Source organism: Podarcis melisellensis (assembly GCF_964234715.1).
Source record: "Podarcis melisellensis genome assembly, chromosome: 10".
NCBI lineage: Eukaryota > Metazoa > Chordata > Lepidosauria > Squamata > Lacertidae > Podarcis > Podarcis melisellensis.
In genome coordinates this window covers 4171157-4189089 of record NC_138542.1, presented here as the reverse complement: position 1 = coordinate 4189089, position 17933 = coordinate 4171157, and the positions used below count along the sequence as shown (strand labels likewise).

General features: G+C 42.3%; 1 protein-coding gene across 5 annotated transcripts in view; it reads right to left on the bottom strand.

The window, feature by feature from the left end:
- CACNA2D1 (calcium voltage-gated channel auxiliary subunit alpha2delta 1) overlaps window positions 1–17933 on the bottom strand; it is a 369792-nt gene that overhangs the window by 59985 nt on the left and 291874 nt on the right. For all 5 annotated transcript variants that reach the window (XM_081927647.1, XM_081927649.1, XM_081927651.1 and 2 more), the window contains exons 13-15: window positions 4668–4746; window positions 4410–4459; window positions 2233–2322 (exon numbers count right to left, since the gene is read on the bottom strand). In XM_081927647.1, coding sequence (XP_081783773.1) covers window positions 2233–2322; window positions 4410–4459; window positions 4668–4746 — 219 coding nt within the window. The remainder of the gene's footprint in view (window positions 1–2232; window positions 2323–4409; window positions 4460–4667; window positions 4747–17933) is intronic.

Here is a 17933-nt window from a genome sequence, read left to right as displayed (position 1 = left end):
GGCAATGCTTAGCCTTTTGCCGTTTCCTGCATGCATCTTTTGCACATTTCCAGTGATAAACTTTGGGACGCAGGTGGCGCTGTGGGTTAAAGCCTCAGCGCCTAGGACTTGCCGATCGAAAGGTCGGCGGTTCGAATCCCTGGGGTGGGGTGCGCTCCCGCTGCTCGGTCCTAGCGCCTGCCAACCTAGCAGTTCGAAAGCACTTCCGGGTGCAAGTAGATAAATAGGGACCGCTTACCAGCGGGAAGGTAAACGGCGTTTTCGTGTGCGGCTCTGGCTCGCCAGAGCAGCGATGTCACGCTGGCCACGTGACCCGGAAGTGTCTCCGGACAGCGCTGGCCCCTGGCCTCTTGAGTGAGATGGGCGCACAACCCCAGAGTCTGTCAAGACTGGCCCGTACGGGCAGGGGTAACTTTACCTTTACCTAGTGATAAACTAAAAAGCCAGAAAGCTGTTGGGGTTGTGATCTCTTGAGCAGGGTTAAAGAAAACAAAAATGGCCCCAGTTTGATTCAGGCATGTGATGAAAATGGGGCTAATTTCACTATAGCAGCCAAGTGCTGAAGAATATGCACTCTGCAGGGATTCTTTACCAGCTCAAGACCACTTTATTCTGAAAGTCTGGTACAAACAAGGGTGTGTGCACCTGCATATGCATGCAGGTGTGTCTGTATCCATCTGAAAACACAAACAATAAACACACACTACAAACAATAAACAAACACTTCAGTTGTTCATTTGCTTCAATGTTGAACAACATGAGGGCAATGAGAAGGGGCATGACCAGTCGCCAGACCCTTGATGTTTTGCGCATCCCTCCTGCCATCTGTGCATCAAGCAAGGTGGCCTTCATTATCAGGATTGCAGTTCATGTGTGTAACTACAGGCTCAAAGGCTCCCTTACTACGGATGCTTGTGCTTGAAGTGCGCAAGAAGAGCCTGCTGGATCAGTCCACTGACCCATCTAGTCCAGCATCCTGCATTTACAGTAGCCAACCAGATGTCTGTGGGAAACCATCAAACAGGACCTGAGCACAAGAGTTCTCTCCCCTCCCACAGCTTCTATGTACACAATGAGTGACTTTCATGCATGGAATCAGGGTTGGAGGGGGAGGGCAGTGCAGGGGTGGGCAACCTGTGGTTCCAGGGCCAAATGCAATCCTTGGCTGAATTTGATGCAGTGGGGCACAAGGGGAAGAAAAAGGCCCACGTCCTTGCCCCCCACCAGCATGCAACCTCTGACAGATTGTCTATGGCAGTGTTTCCCAACCTTGGGCCTCCAGCTGTTTTTGAACTACAACTCCCATCATCCCTGACTAGCAAGATCAGTGGCAAGGGGTGATAGGAATTGTAGTCCAAAAACAGCTGGAGGCCCAAGGTTGGGAAACACTGGTCTATGGGACTGTGAATGACCCTGACAGCAAATGATTCCCTGCCCCATATCTAGTATATCTCCAGTCCCAAGACTAAAACTAAAATATATGTCATTCCTTCAGGGAAAGAGTTGCACAAACTCCAATGCTAGGTGAACTTCATAGTTGAAATCTTTTTAACACCTATGAAAGCTTTTTAACACCTATGATTATTTGCCTACATTGTTCGTACCATTTTGCCACCCACTTCCTAGTAATGGAAGATATTCAGGGTTAAATACCCACAGATTCTTATTTTCTCAAGGCTAAGCTTCCTACTTCCTTCAGGTTCTGTTTTGAAAGATGTGCCTTTCAGATCTTTTAGCCATCCGTTTGCTCTCCTCTGAAGCATTTCCAAGTTGTCAACCTTCTTCCCAGAAGTGAACACAGCACTGCTCTTAACAGCAATTAATAGAGAAGCATGAAGTGGAAACAATGCTCCTGCTGATAACCGTTGTGACCTTTGGTGGCCCAGAATCACAGACACAATTCCCTCGTCATTCTTGGAAATGCTGGTGCAATCTTGCCAATATCCAGCACTCCTTCCTTCCCTCATTGTGCTTCTGAATTTGACTCCTTTTCCAGTCTATAATGCTTTGCATTTCTCCTTGGTGAATTTAACTCTCTTGCAATCTGGTTTGCTCTCCACTGAAATGGTCCTGAATCCTGAGCCCATCCACTTGCATCAAACAAATTGAATAGGCCACTTCCCCCCCCCCACCCCACTGCAAGACTGACATGCAAATAAATAATTTTAATTATAAAGATTTCATATTCAAAGTATACTTTCTTTTGTTATGTCATGGCAGCATGGATCATACCAGGGCATCCAAGTAAACATTAGTCCACTGGACTTGCTTGGCTTGCTTCCCAGCCAGAACCATTGGTCTCCCCAAAACATCCAAGTACTCCTGTCAAAACAAACATTGAGTCAGTTGACTGAGAAATGTCCATGAGTAAAACTCATGTCCATGAGTAAAACCCAGGTGCAAAGCCTTCTAAAAAGTAACCTCTGTTGCGCCATAACCCTAGGGACAGTTGCCTGGGTGAGAAATGGGAAAGTGGCGCTGAAAGATGCGCAGAGTATTGTCTGAGATGCGCAGAGTATTGTCTGTGGGAGAACGAGATGAAAGTGATGTGTGGAAGGCTGTGGTGTGAGCCTGGTAAAGAGTCATGGAAGTGACTACCAGTCGCTCCCAGTATGTTCCTGAACACAATTCAAAGTGTTGGACCTAACATGGCTTTGGACCTGAATACCAGAAGGAGTGTCTCCATTCCCATCACTCAGCCCAGAATGTGAGGTCCAGCTCCAAGGGCCTTCTGGCAGTTCCCTCACTGCAAGAAGCAAAGTTACAGGGAACCAGACAGAAGGCCTTCTCGGTAGTTGCACCCACTCTGTGGAATACCCTCCCATCAGAAGGAAATAAACAGCTATCTGCCTTTTAGCCAAGTGTCTTGTTTAGCCTTTTGGAAGGCAGCGTGAGGGCTTTGGGGAGGGGTGCCAAATTTTTGCCCATCTCTGCCACCCCCACATGACAAGGCAGTGTGTGGTGCACGGGTTCTGTGTTGAAGTACTCTTGCAGCCCAATTGGTATGAAGAGTTGGGCCACCCAGGTTTGGGAGATTGTATTTTGGGGGGTGGATTGGGGCATCCTAATTTGTAGCCTTGAGTTGAAGGTTACCACCAGTGTGGGATGGTTGAGGCAGGTAAGGAGAAAAGGCCACATACAGTGGTACCTCGTGTTACGAACTTAATCCATTCCAGGGGTCGGTTCATAACAAGAAACTGCTCGTAACGAGGTGAGCTTTCACTAATGGCACCTCCCGCTGATGCCGTGCCACCAGAGTGCAACTTCCGCTCACATCCCAGGGCAAAGGTCGCAACAAGGGGCATCTACTTCCAGGTTAGTGGAGCGTGTAACCTGCAGCATTTGTAAGGGGGGGGGCAGTATGTAACACGAGGTACCACTGTACATTTGACAGCTGTGACCTTTTCTGGGCCATCCATCCTTCAGTCATCACAACCCGGGTGACCATGTCAGCTTCCCTCCCACCTGGTGGTGCCTTTAGTGAACTCCAGATCCATCATTTGATAGTGAATTAGAGAGACCTTTGTGGATGAATTGGGGGCTAGATCACCTAAGCTGGAAATACCAGCGTAAGAAGGAGAATTCTTATGCGTCAAAACCATCTCTCACACCAGTAAGCCTGTGCCCTGGATGTGAAGGGCTGTTCCTGGAGGTAGGTCAAAGTTTTGTGCCTGAGTTGACAGAGGTGGTCTCAAGTGCTGTGCTGTGCTGGACTGTCCCCTAGCACCCAACCTGGGGGACTTCAACATTCATGCAAAGCCAGGGCCATTTTAGGACTGAGAAAGCTCTAAATTCTCTGGTTCATAACCTCTACTGGGAGAGAGATGAGGAAGTGTGGCCCTGCTGATTCACTCTGATCTTTCAGCAGCTTTTGAGGCCTCTCTCACAGTGCCCTTCTGGAGTGTCTCTGAATTTAAGGTACGGTAATGCAGTGGTTCTTCTCCGACATGCAGAACTGTAACCACAGAGTGGCATTTCGGATCTCTTTTTCAGCCCTACGCAAGGTTCTATTCTGCCCCATAATATGGTTTAACATCTATTCCAGGGATGAGCAGCATGTGGCCCTCCAGATGTTGTTGGACTACAACTCCCATCATCACTAACCACTGGTCATGCTGGCTGATGCTGATGGAAGCTAGAGCTGAACAACATCTGGCGCACCACAGGTTTCCCATTCCTCATCTATATAAAGGCACTGAGAGTTGCTCAGTGGATATTCTGTCACAGAAATTATTACAGATTTATTTGGAATCAATCTTGTGCAAAATAAAGCAAAGTGAAAATGTTTTGCTGAGAGGCCTCACCCAAGAAAATATGTCCAAAAACAGCCCTGTGAGCTATTGTGGTGACTGGTTCTCATGCAAGACTTTCAAATATGATTGCTGTTCTATAAATTCTTGCAAACATACCTGTGTGTTTATTCTTATGGCACCAATAGAAGGAATTTCATAATAGTAACCTGAAATACAAAACATAAAACAGGCTTCTCACTGGGTGACACCAGCACTCTAGAATGCTGTTTCCACAAAATCAGTCAGGAACACCTACTTTTCTGTTATTTCATTGCCTGCTGAAAATGCTTCATTTCAACAAGTGATTTTAGGGCATTCATTTGATTCGGTGTCAGTGCTATTTTGCTCCAATAAAGAGAAATAAGTGCACAATACCTTTGTTTTTGCAGGCCATCCATTGTATGGGTCCCTTGTCATAATTATGTTGACCAACAGAAAATGTAAATACACGGACCTAGGAAAATACAAAAAGAGGAGTTGAATAAGTTTATTAATACAAGAGACATTATTCTTTTTTTAAAAAAAACCAACATGTTGAATGCCAGATAATCACAACTGAATTTCACCAGTGAATTACCATGCTTTTCTCTCCTTCTATACTTTTATAATGTCCCAGAATGGCCACTGGGCACCATGACTCACATAACTGCTTTTTCCTTCATTTTCAATTAAAACAAGTGGTGACAAACTCCATAAATTGCTTTCATCCACAAATAATGTACTTTATTGAAACTGAAACTTAATCCTGATGAAACTGAGGTACTGTTAGTGGGTGAATCCCTAGACATATGAATCAGCCTGAAAAATTGCTTTGGACAAGAATATTCATATTTCTCTAAACATATTGGTGAATGAACAAGGATTTTTACTACCTAATCAATTAACATTATTATTATTATTATTATTATTATTATTATGAAACCAATTAACATTATTTTGTAATAATTCTAGCTGCCAAAAAAGTTTGCATCTTTCACACTTAATAGCTATTAACAATATTATATATGGGCAAAAAAAGTCACTACCTTTGACATTTGAAATGCGATTTTGTTCTGAATCTAATTATTGCCACCTAGTGGAAGAGCTGGGGATGTGTCAGATAGATTGTGTTTTCCCCAAGGAAAAAGCAAGGCTCATTGCTTAATTTGATTTTTTTACATGGATCAAATTAAATCATGTTAGGGTACCAATCAAGGGTATGCCCTTTTTTTACTGCCCCATTCAAAGAAGTCTACTGGGAAAACTAACAGCAGAGCAGAGGTCTCCCCTGCATAAAGACTTTGAAGCTTATTTTATATTTCAAGAAAAACTGGTCCGTACTGTATATATTTGCATTTGAAAGGTGAATCCGGCTGACCCTGCTAAAACTCAAGGATGTATTTGGGAAATGGTCAGTGGCAATGTTCGCTCTTGCCAAAGGAAACACAGTGACTTTGGACATTACAGGAACATGGCGACAAGCTAGTACAGCACAAGAAGTCAGTAAGGCACTCACTTTGTGTGTTCATCATTTACATCCTGAGCTGCTTTCAGACATGCATTTCATTGAACCACTCAACTACATTCCAAAAATGAATGTCAATTATCCATTGCTATACTGTACACCCTTTTGCTGGGCTCAGAACTTTAGCCTTGATTGTTAAGTGAAAGTATTTAAGGGAAGGGTAACAGAAATGAAAATCAGGAAATATTTAGTGTATTTGCAAGTAAAAGAGAAAGAAAACTAAAGGTAGCTTTTTAAAGATGTAAAGTGGTGGTTTCAACTCCCCTCTCCCCTCTTAATCTTTGTCTCCAATATGTTCTACTGGTATCAATATCTGCCTTCTCCTTTCAGCTTCCTACCCTCATAACTGTGAGTCCTGCAGCCACAAGCCTCTGATGGCAATTAAATGTTTTCTAAAGTTAAAAGGAGGAAGGAGGGTGCACAGAAAATCCTAATTTACCAGCAGGGCCCATTTACCAGATCTCTTCATCTTGGAAGTTCCTATCCTATCTACTACAATGACAGATACAGGCTGATTTTATAATGTACAAGTCTCAAAAATAATAAACATTTATGCAAATCCAAATCCAATTAATCAAAATACAATCTTAAGCAAAAGGGGCGAAAACAACAGGAATATGATTTAACGAGATGTGAGGCTTTCCATATTAATTTCAGCAGGGATAAACCAAGACTACGTAGCCAGGTGTGTTAGCTTTCCAAGCTTGTATTCAAATGTCTAGGTCATACAATCCTCATAGTGCATGAGATCAGAATCACTAAACTTTTTTTTTAATTTAGATAATTGCTTCCTATCTAGAGATGTCCTTCCTATGTTCTTTTGTCTATGCTTTTCTTATACAACTCAAGAGATGGCCCGATCCATAATGTTCCCAAGATATTCCAATTAATTGTTCTCTTCTACAGCCACTTCTTTAAAATAGGGTTTATTCACCTGAAAATCCATTTGATATGCAAAATGTACACTAAAAGCAAAAATCTTATACTTTCATACTCTGAACATAATGTACATTTTCTTTTATGCAACAGAAAAGAAAAGACTGTTTATCTGGAAATACTAGAATGGCATTTTTATGACTTGGAACTGTCCACACTTATAATTAAATTTTCCTCTGAGCGAGTTTAGCTGCATCAAGTGCAGACAGCAGATGTCAATAGCAGGTAATTTGCCTAATATGAATACAGCTGAGGAAGAAATCCTGAATGCAGTCACCAAGCAAGCATTTCCCTCCCACCACCCTCTTGTCTCCACAATCAAATTTACTAGAAGACGGACTGCTAAATACTGAATTGAGAATCAAAATGAAAGAGCAGAGGCCCGCATGTTTGGGCCTGTCTAGCCATTGCTTCCCTTCCTACCCTGAGTTCCTCTGTATATCTTGGGGGACTGAAGGGAGAAAAGGGAAAAGACTATGTGCTTCTGCCTTGCTGCAAAAGCCCTGAAGATACGGCCATTTCCCCCAAGCCTCTGTGCAGGACAGAGGACTGGAGCAAACGGCTGGGTCTTCTTTCACTTTTCCTTCACATTTTGTAGAAGGGGGTCCAGTTAGGCCCGTTTTCCCCAAACCGCACCCGCTCCTCCATCTGCTGACAATCACTGATGGGCAAGAGGCCAGGGTTTAATTCTGCACTGGCTGTGCAATGCTGCTCCCAACAAGGAAAAAGATTCTGCATCCAAAGCAGCAGGATTTAATCTCCGCTCATCAGATGAGTAAGGGTCTTTTCCTCGATAAGCAAATCTGAAAACATTTAATAACAAGCATCTAGAAAACATACTGCACAGGCCACTCGCTTAAGGCTGTCATCTATTCAAGTTTCTTGCCTGAGTACAGCCTGTGGAAGGGAAATCACATCTTAGCTGACGAAATATAGGCCATCCTTCAACTTGATTTGATGCAGAATAGCTGAGATAGAATTTTCCAATAATAATAACAACCCAATAGCCTACTCAGCCTAACTGTCAATGTTCTACAGTAATTAATAGCTTTCCATCAAAGCCCATCTTTCGAAGGCGAAGGGAGAAATTTTATACAGTATTCTTGGGGGGGGGGTTTACAGTATTAAATACAACAGTAATAAATAGCATACATAGTTGGTAACTAGAAATCCTCCTCTCTTTTCCTTTTGTTTATATTCAGAATAGAGATATAACGCAGAAAGCGGCATTTAGTCTTAAAAAAGAAGAAGAGAGAATTCATCTACTGGCAAAAACAGGACCTTACCCTCCAACATGCTGAATACCCAAACTGGGACGTGCATCTTCCCATCTGTGTTCCCACGTGAGTCACGTGACCTGTGCGAGATCACAGAGCCCAAACGATGCACTTTTCGGAGCTATGTTTTCATGGCACCCCAGATGCTGGGATGCTGTGGAAGGTCGCAACCCCGAAAAACTTGGTGCGAAATCGTGCAAGTTCACGGTTACCAGAAGGCCCATCGTGCTCTCACAGGAAAAAATGGGATGTCCCAGCTTTTCTGGGACACTTGCGGGGTATGAGTTCAGCTTGGGATTTGTGGGTGGCGGGTGTAACTACTTATTTTCTATCTATCTTTCAAATAAATGGTTTTACTGAAGCTCTTTCCAGATTCAACTGGAGGAAGGTCTTTTCTATTCCTACCTAAAGCATGTTAATGAAAATGCAAAGGAAACCCATGCTTACACAGTATTTCAACACAAAGTTCTCACATTTAATAAAAGTGTATACCAAAGAAAACTCAGCAAGCATGAGAAGCAAAGACTGTTCATAGAGATGCTCCTCTGAGCTACATTTAGTCTGTGATCATATACACGCTCACCTGGGCGTAACTCCCACTGAACTCAAGGGAATTTGCCTCTGAATACACTTCTACAGGAATGCAGTGTCAATTAGGCTCACAGATTATGCTCTTCAGAAGTTGCCTCCACACATTATAGGAATGCATGGAGGGGGCAAAGGGATGGGTCATTAATAGTGGCTGCATGTGCTGGATGCATCCACAATGACCTTGTCCCTGCCAGTTTCACTGTTCCAGATCACAGTGCATTGGGTCAAAGGAACCATTGCACTTTCAAGTGAGATTCCTGATTGCATGGAGGAACTGAACGCATGTAGGTCCCCTCTTCAAATCTCCTGAACCCACAAAGATCCGAAGGTGGAGCCAGTGGGAACAGGGGTGGTGGGCCAGCACAAACAGCCCCCTTCCCCGTCGACACATTCATAGAATGTATAGAATGTATATTGGATGGAGAAGGGCTTCAAGGTTCTGAGAATCTGGAGTTCTATCATTCAAACGGAAAATAAACATAATCCCCGTTATAAATCCATAATGGCCCCTTAGGCACTTTTTCTGAGGCATGTTTCTAAGTGGGGAAATAGCTTTCGTTCCAACACCAATGCTAAATTAAAGTTTTCTCTCTGCTTCTTTCATTAATCCATTTGCACCACCTGTGATCTCAACCTGTTAATCCAGGAATGGCACATGGAGAAAAATAAAAGCATCAAACAGCCCTTGTCAGTGTCAAGTAGAAGACAGTGGAATGGCATTTTCTAGAACAAATATGACAGATAGAATTGCTCTTCGACTAAAGTATATCCAAATTTTATTAGCTGTCTTACCTTTATATAATATCTGGCATATCTGCTAATGAAGATGGCAATGCCAAATACCTCTCCTGATAGGGTTCAGAAGCCTTACAAGTTCTGTGGCGAGCCATGTGCCCATATTCATAGGGTGGTTTAAAGCTTTTGTAACCACATTTTAAAAAGAAAGGAAACAATTTTCATTTGCTGCTTAACAGTACAACCAATGGTTGCTGGTAAATAATGACAGGACAGCAGTTTTTTAGACATCAGTGTAGATCATGGATTCATGAACTATTCTTGCCCTATCAAAATAATAGTAAACACACATTTTTTAAAAAAATCATGTGTGGTCCCTGCATATCTGTGTGTATTTTCCCTTCCCACACAATGTTTGAGATATAGCTCAATAGTTTAGCAACACTAGCTGGCTCTCGTGCTCCCTCTCAGGGAGCTGCAGATGCAGGTGCCATAAACTATGGCTTATGCAACCAAACTAGGATTAGAAACAATGGTTTGCTACTGACTTGCTTAGACAAACATTAAACTAACAAGTGAGTCCCAGTTCAGATAAAACAACAAACTGTTCAGTTTAAAACAGAAATTGATTCTTCCAGTCTCCTTGTGGCCAGACTGGAAGGGAGAACTCAACCCAAGGCTCATTTCATGTGGCACTAAACTATGTCTTTGTTTTGCATTCAAACACAGCAGTTGTTTTCCATGTTTATTCCTTCAAAGGAATCAATCCAGTTCACTTCTATGGAGAAGAAAGTAACTACTGTCAGAATCATTAAAGAATACAATAAACTGAAACACTTTATTATGGTGAGTATTCAAGAAAACGTAAGCATTTTTCATGCATGACTTCATGATAGAGATACAAAATGAAGCACCAAAATGGGTGGGTCTTGTAAGAAATGGAAATTACAAAACCAGTTTGAAAAATCAGCAAATATTTATTTAAGCGCAAAAAAATGTGCATCTTTAATTATTGCACCTTTATTTTTGCTTAGATTGGTTAAACGAACTGGCACTGCCCCACAATGTTTTTGGTACTTAAATGGTAAATGCGCATGGATTCTAGCACCCTTCAACAGCCATTATATTTTTCCAAAAGCCTCTGTCCACTTCTGTGGGGGAAAACACTGCACCCCACAATCAGACCCAGGTTTCTTCTTTGGTACCTATCTTAGGTTTCCCTTACGTTCAAATTATTTGAGCTAAGCAATCAGGATTTGTAAATTTGGCTCAGAACATTAAAAATGTTTGTAAAAATGCTATCTCGTGTGTTGGATTAATCAGTTTTGCAGACTGCCAAATATTCCCAATTCATACTAGTGGACCAATTTCAGCTAATGGGGCCTTATGAAGAGGAAAGCTTAATCAATCTGTGTCATTCACCAGATGCTATGACATTACATGCACAACAAGCCATTAATTAAATAAATGTATGCATGAGAAGCAGACAGGATAGGCAATTATTCTTATGAGTAAATGTGTTTCTGCAAAATGATAGACAAATTAGGTGAATTTTAAATTCAATTACAATGCACACTTTTTGAGTTGCTCGTCTGACATTCTTCAAGACGGCTGGTCTTCTTAACAATCAGTGACCCAGGATTTTATTATAATTGCAGTCTCTGACCAGTAAAGTTTTAACAGGCAGATCCCTTCTTCCCTTTCTACATTCAGCTTAACTCCACTCCTAGGGCGGAGGAAATCCAGGAACCAACAAGAACTTGGAAGAAGGGCTGCCGAGAAGGAAAACGGAAAAGACTTACTTCCCCACCCTCTAGTTCTTAACAGACTCCATGGTCACAGCAGGGCAAGCAAGGAAGACCAAGGAGCGCCTATTGTCTACAAACCCTCAATCTCTTTTAGTCGCAGCAGCAGATGTGAGAAGTGGGGAAGGACTATTCTCCCCACAGTAACTGCAAACAAGATTGCTCAGTCTAGACGCAATGGTGGAGTGCTTTTGAGCTGTGAACCTGCACTTTGGATACACAAATTCTAATATAAACGTAAGTGAACTCCCCTCCCCCTATTACATCTAAAATCAAATTAACACACTATACTTATTATTATTCACCTTGCCCCTTGTTCTTGCAGCTCTTCCGATACCTCAGAATAAGTTAATAATCCATTTTTTCTACAGAGTGGCTGTATTACTTGTTTCCATCCCTCCATAGACTATGAGCGACTTTTTGAGAGGATTTTTGGGTTCTCCAAAGTGTGTTGCTTGACAAACCTGTCCTGGAAATTGGCTCTAAGATACTGACTTCTTCTTTGTCCTAATAGTTCCGTCAATTCCCATTCTGCTCTAACATTAGTAGATCCATTTACTTCTTCATGGAAAAAGTCTACTTTTTTCTGAGAGCCATTCTTTGGGGTGAAGGATTTGAGCTATTGATCTTGACATGCTATCTGTAATTCTTTTGGCTCATGATTGTGTATGCTAAATGTGAAGGATTACTCCCAGTTTGAGACCATTATCGTTGCCCAATTACAAAAGAACCTTTTCTATTTGACTAGATGTCATGCTATGTCATTTTTGGTTCAAAGAATAGCCTCTCATGAAATGTCTTTGGGTGAAACTGAATCTCTTGCACATATGTTTTTTTATTGCAATTTTTATAAGTACAAGAGAATGCTTGCTGTTTCCCTTAATAGGGACACTTTCTGGGAGATTAAATAAATTGCTGCTTTCTTTATTTTCTTGATGGGGTTAATGCCAGTGGATAAACATTTTTATTAAAGCTCAACCTACAATATTTGATACACAGAATTGTTGTTTTAAAATAGATCTGTAGAATATATTTTCCTTTGACCTATCCTTCATTTGGCATGTATTATGTTTAATAAATCTGGATTGATGATGACACTACACTTCCACTAAGCACCCTGGGGTTGGTTTGGGAGATGCCCTCCCTTACCCCGGCCACACAACGACTGCTTTGACATGCTACAGATACAACAGGGAAACTGACAGAAGGCAGGGGTGCACATAGATTTTGCATTGCAAAAATAAAGTGCATTGCAAATGATTTCAGAGAATCATTACTTAACTCTTTTTGCATACTAATGCAAACTAAAAAAAAACCCCACAGTTTTGAGCCCTAGCACTACAGTTAGACTAGGGTTCCAACTGAACCTCAGCTGCTGACTAAACCAGCATTTCCCAAAGTGGGTGATACCACCCCTTGGGGGTGTTGGGACAATCCTGGGGACAGTAGGAGCCTCTGGTGCAATTGGCATTGAATGAAAATAAGGGAGCTGTGGAAGTGTAAAGCAAAAATAAAAGAAATCTTTGAAAAGCTGTTTGTGCTTGCTTTATCTGCTGTGTGGTGATGCTGACCGCAATGTTGGGCGCTGTTGTGGGACAGCAACAAGGCTTCCCCTGGATCCGGTGGTTGTGCTGGAGGCAAGAGGTTTTCCTGGGCTTGGGGGAACCCTTTTCGGATTCACCAGGCCCAGGAAGCGGATCACAGCTTGCCTGCCTATTTACAACATCTTTCTTTATGATGTTGTAGGATGTAGGTGGAAATATAAAAGAATGCAAATTTGTCTCTGTTTTTGCTCACTTACAGAAGGTAGATTTCCCGGGGGGGGGCTGAGTATTTTATTTTTTTAAGGGGGTGGTAGCTGCAAACCTCTGGACTAAACCAAGGACTAAACTAATCCAAACCTTGGCTGCCAATCAATGGGATTGGATTGATCTTTATTACGGCCATTGGCTGATACACGACAGTTTCCCATACCAACATATTATACTTAAACCTCCAAATTTAAAATCGCCAAAACTTACGAAAGACAACAGTAACCGAAGCAAAACAAAAACAAAGACCACCATCATACATTACAATAAATTTGTAACCTATACATCGCCCTCTGCTCATAAATTAATCAAGGATATCAATGGTGATATCGCCTAAAACATAGATCATGGTTTAAAACAATGGTGATATCACCTAAAACATAGGTCCTGGTTTAAAGGGGTTATCCGAATCACACAGGAGACCGTTTCTCTTCTTTAGGGATAGGACGCTGATCAGGAATCTGGCAACCATGAGTGATTTTAGGGGGTCATCATCAATTAGTAGGTAAGTGAAAAGCACAGTCAAAAATTATGTGATGCAATGATTCCGGTGCCCCACAATTACAATCACATAAGAGCGATATCTGTCCATTGGAGAATCTATTTCTCAGCACGTTCGATGGGAAGGTGTTGAATCTTTCCTTTACAAAGGCATATCTATGAGCTGAGGAAGTTAAGGAATTCAAATAGTTTGGGAGCCTTAAGAGGGATAATAAACCAAGATTTAGAGGTGAGCAGGTACCATTGCCCAAGACCATTTTCTGCTGCAAGTCCATCTCCTCTAGCTTACAGGTTACTGTTCTTTTAGCTGGGACTATGTCCTGCTCTAGTAATTTGGATGGGGAGATTCCCATTGCCGTAATTTTCAGCTGTAAATTTTTTACCCATGGGCTCTGGAAATCATCTCTCCACATACATTGTATCAAGTACAAGCCAGAGATAACCATTGACAAAGTATGTGCTTCCACAGAGCATTTTCCAGGGATACAATATTAAGTTCCATGCGTAACGCTGTATTACTTACACAATTGGGCAGTTTCAATATCCCTCTTAAAAACTGATTTTGAATGACCTCCAGGTGAGATAGGTTGGCAAAAGTCCCCCAAATTGAGATGCCAATCAATGGGGATTTATAGAGTGGAGGGCCCCCAGCGCATCTGCAGCTTTGCTGTGTTTGGCAGCTGGGAGAGAAGGCAGGATGGTCACAGGCCTTTGTGCACACTAAATTGTTCTTCTCAGCTGAAGAAGGTAGGCAACCCATATGTGTCAGCAGGGGTGTTGACTTGCCCCCAACACTGAGGGGGGCCAGTATCAAGTGACATGTCCCACCCCACACAGCACAATAGTGCTCTCCCCGTGGCAGCAGGGGATGGGGAGCGCAGAGGGTGATCTTCACTCTCCACACTTCCTGCCCAGCGCCCCCTGCTCGCCAAGCGGCAGCAGGGGACTCAGCCCCCTCCTGACAAATATTGAGGGGGCCGAAGCCCCTTCCGCCCCCCTACAGCTGGTGCCCCCGTGTGCCAGACCTTTCTGTTTGCATCACAGCCATCTGTTCTGAATCCAGATGAAGACATGGGAGGCAGCTCAACATTTCTGCAATTGCTAGGGTCTACTCACATTCAACAAAGAAGAATATAACATTGTCAACATGGCAACATAAATGGATAGGTCAAAGATAGCCAACATAGTGCGCTCCAGATGTTGTGGGACAGATGGGGTGCTGTAGTCTAGCAACATCTGGAGGGCACTATGGGGGTGTTCCTGGAATAGATGATAGACCGACAGGCAGATTATCATTATACAGAAATGATATGGTGCGCACTGGAGTCATTATCATGTTCTTTCGACTACTCAGAGTTAATTTGGTTACATAAAACTCCAGGGATTTATGGTGCAAGTTATCTATAGAGACAGAAAACAACTTTAAATATAACCATATGCCAGCTAAAAAGGATGAACCCAGTAATTTATAGGGACACTTCTCAGAGCCTAGATGTTCAGGGAAAGCACAAAATGTTTATTATTTTCTTCTAACTTGTCAACTTGAAGGTTAAACAGAAGTCAGGTTGAACAAAACAATGTAAGCAAAACTGAGTAGGCAATGTCACGTGATATGCAAACATTGCTGGAAGATGAAATTTTATCAGATCCAAGCAACAAGGAGACACAAGATATTCTAATACTGACACAAACTATCCAATATGTTCATAGAAAATACGGTTGCTGTTATGCAGTAAGAGGAGTATTCCATAATCATTGTAACCATAGAATTTCTTCTACATCTTAAAGGCACAAAAAATGCTCATGGAATAATTGCTAAGTGTATCTCATGTGTGAAGGACATGGACCTATAAAATGCTCCCACCTCTAAAATACTCGAAAGTGGCAACTATGAAAGGATTAGGCCAGGCTTTCAACAGTTTTTGATGGAGGGAGGGAGGGAGGGAGGGACGGGGACACACACACACACACACAGGCAGTTCCGTGATGCCATGTCTCACTTAGACATTGCATATTAGATACTTTGTGTCACGTTCATTCCTGGAATCTTTAGAAATTTGCAGACCTACTAATTGTGATTCAAATACAGTGGTGCCCCGCAAGACGAACGCCTCGCAAGATGCAAAACCCGCTAGACGAAAGGGTTTTCCGTTTTGGAGGCACTTCGCAAAACGAATTTCCCTATGGGGTTGCTTCGCAAGACGAAAAAATCTTGCGAGTCCCCGCGGGTTTTTTCCGCTCCCCCCTTTTCCTAAGCCGCTAAGCCGCTTAACAGCTGATCGCTAGAAGCCGCTAGACCACTGTAGCGCTAATCCGCTAAGCTGTCAATGGGCTTGCTTCGCAAGACGAAAAAACCGCTAGAGAATCGCGGAACGGATTCTTTTCGTCTTGCGAGGCACCACTGTAGTTGCAATGCATATAAGCTAGCCTTTCATCTTTCAGCGCTTAAATCTTTGCTCTACTGCCTGTTACCAGTTCTTGTGAATGAAGCATATTGTGAATACGCTCAGTCCCATGGATTCATAACTATATTTTGCACAAAGCTTTACAGTATTTTGTACCTAGGTAGGGCTGCCAGATAACAAAATGTACATAGACCCCAACCAGCCCAGCATAAGTGGTTCCCTCCTAGTTAAATTATTAACCAAACCCCTGAATCTGGCACTTTTCTGCTTTCAACCTGACTTGATGCTGCTATTAAATTTGCTTTCTGTTGCCAATTGTTTTATTGATGCTTTAAAGGTTCTATTGCTTCAGACTTGTTAGCTGCCTTTGATTAAGGCGCTGAACAAAAATAACTAAAATAAACAGGTAAATTAATATGCACATATCAAATACAGAAAAGCTGTGCCAAAGTATAAACTTTGCAATTTAGGATGGGAAGAGAGCCATTCACCTGGGTGCTCTTTAAATATAAGTACAATTGTCCAGGGTCATCTGATTTCACAGTGCAACAGATTGTGATTTTGGAGCATACATCTAACCATTGCGCATCACATCACACATCTAGGGTTGCCATTTACATTATGGGAGTGGTGAAGTTGCTGTTTTCCCAGTGAATCCTTCCAGTGCTGTTCCAATAATGTCAGAATAGTGAAATTACACAAACGTAGCAACTGATCTGGTTACTTTTCCTAGCAAAGTCATCCGTCCCCTGGAATGAGCAAAGTGGCAAACAACTGTTCGAACTGGTAACCATATAAGAACCAGACAGCAGACTTCTTCTGCCATTCAGCTTAAATGGACAAAGCATCAAGTGGGCAGGGGAAAGGTGCCCTTTGCAACTTTACCTGAAGAGTAAAGCTGGCAATGAAATTTTTAGTATAGGATGTTAATGCCTTTTCTAGTTATCACTTTTAGTAGTGGAAATGAATGCACAGGGCACTAGAAAACTGCAAGCTCCCTGCGATTGCTCCTTATACATGACTTGGCAAAGTTAATGAATAGCAAAAAGCTATCTTGTAGAAACATGGGACTTAATTAAACACTTCTTCTGGTGCTATCAGTGATAGGGTACAGGTCCCAGATCTGATTAAGTTTTATGAATTCCCTAATTCAATGTGCATTGTTTAGTCTTAAAAATATACATGATGCCTAGAAGTCATAATGCAAAATGAGCATTCTGCTCAAAGGTTAGTTTGAAAGTTCAATAAATGCAAATAAAATCCAGAATATCTAAAGTGAATAAGCAACTTCTTTTGCTTGCCTAAAACAGATTTAAACTTGCACCTATCAATTTTCAGTAAAACTTCTTTTTTTACTCTTACTTTTTGCAGTATGCTGAATAAAGTCATTATCGCAATTGTAAATGATGGGAAAGCTCTCAGCTCAATATTGAACTCAGGGATAAAAGCTTTTTCTGTTCTTTCTTAGTTTAAAGAAAGAGAGTTCATTTTTTAATGAGCTCAATTCCCAAATTTGGACACTCCTGTGTATCAAATGATGCCATTGGGAACGTGAATGTGTTCAAAACTCCTGGGGGATTTTATTATTATAAGATCCTCCCTCCTCCTCCTCCTTCTTCTACCTATTGCAACACTAAGGTTGTAACCCCAACTCCTTATTCATGCTGCTGGATCCATCCCCCCATCTGCCAGTCTCCACTACCCTGAAGGACTTCAGAAGAATACAGGGGTGGATTTGAGAACTATGATATGTTTGCTTTGTTGACTGGTGTGAGCTGCCTCAGGCATTTGTGAGAATGGTGTAAGCAGGAACGGCTGCAATGCCGCCCTCCAAACAGCGGCGCTGCTGCCCCTTACAAGGACAGGGCAGGGGTAGGGCACAGTGCCAGAGAGGTCAGAGCTGTGCAGGTGGGTTGGCTCCACTAGCACACCTGCCCATCCCTGCATCATCCAGGTAAGAGGAAACAATGCTGTCGTCTAGAGTGCTATACAGCTACACGCCACCATGCTTGGCTGCTCCTGAGTATAATTACAATAAGTATAGTAAAAATAAATGGTACAAAATCAATAAAACAT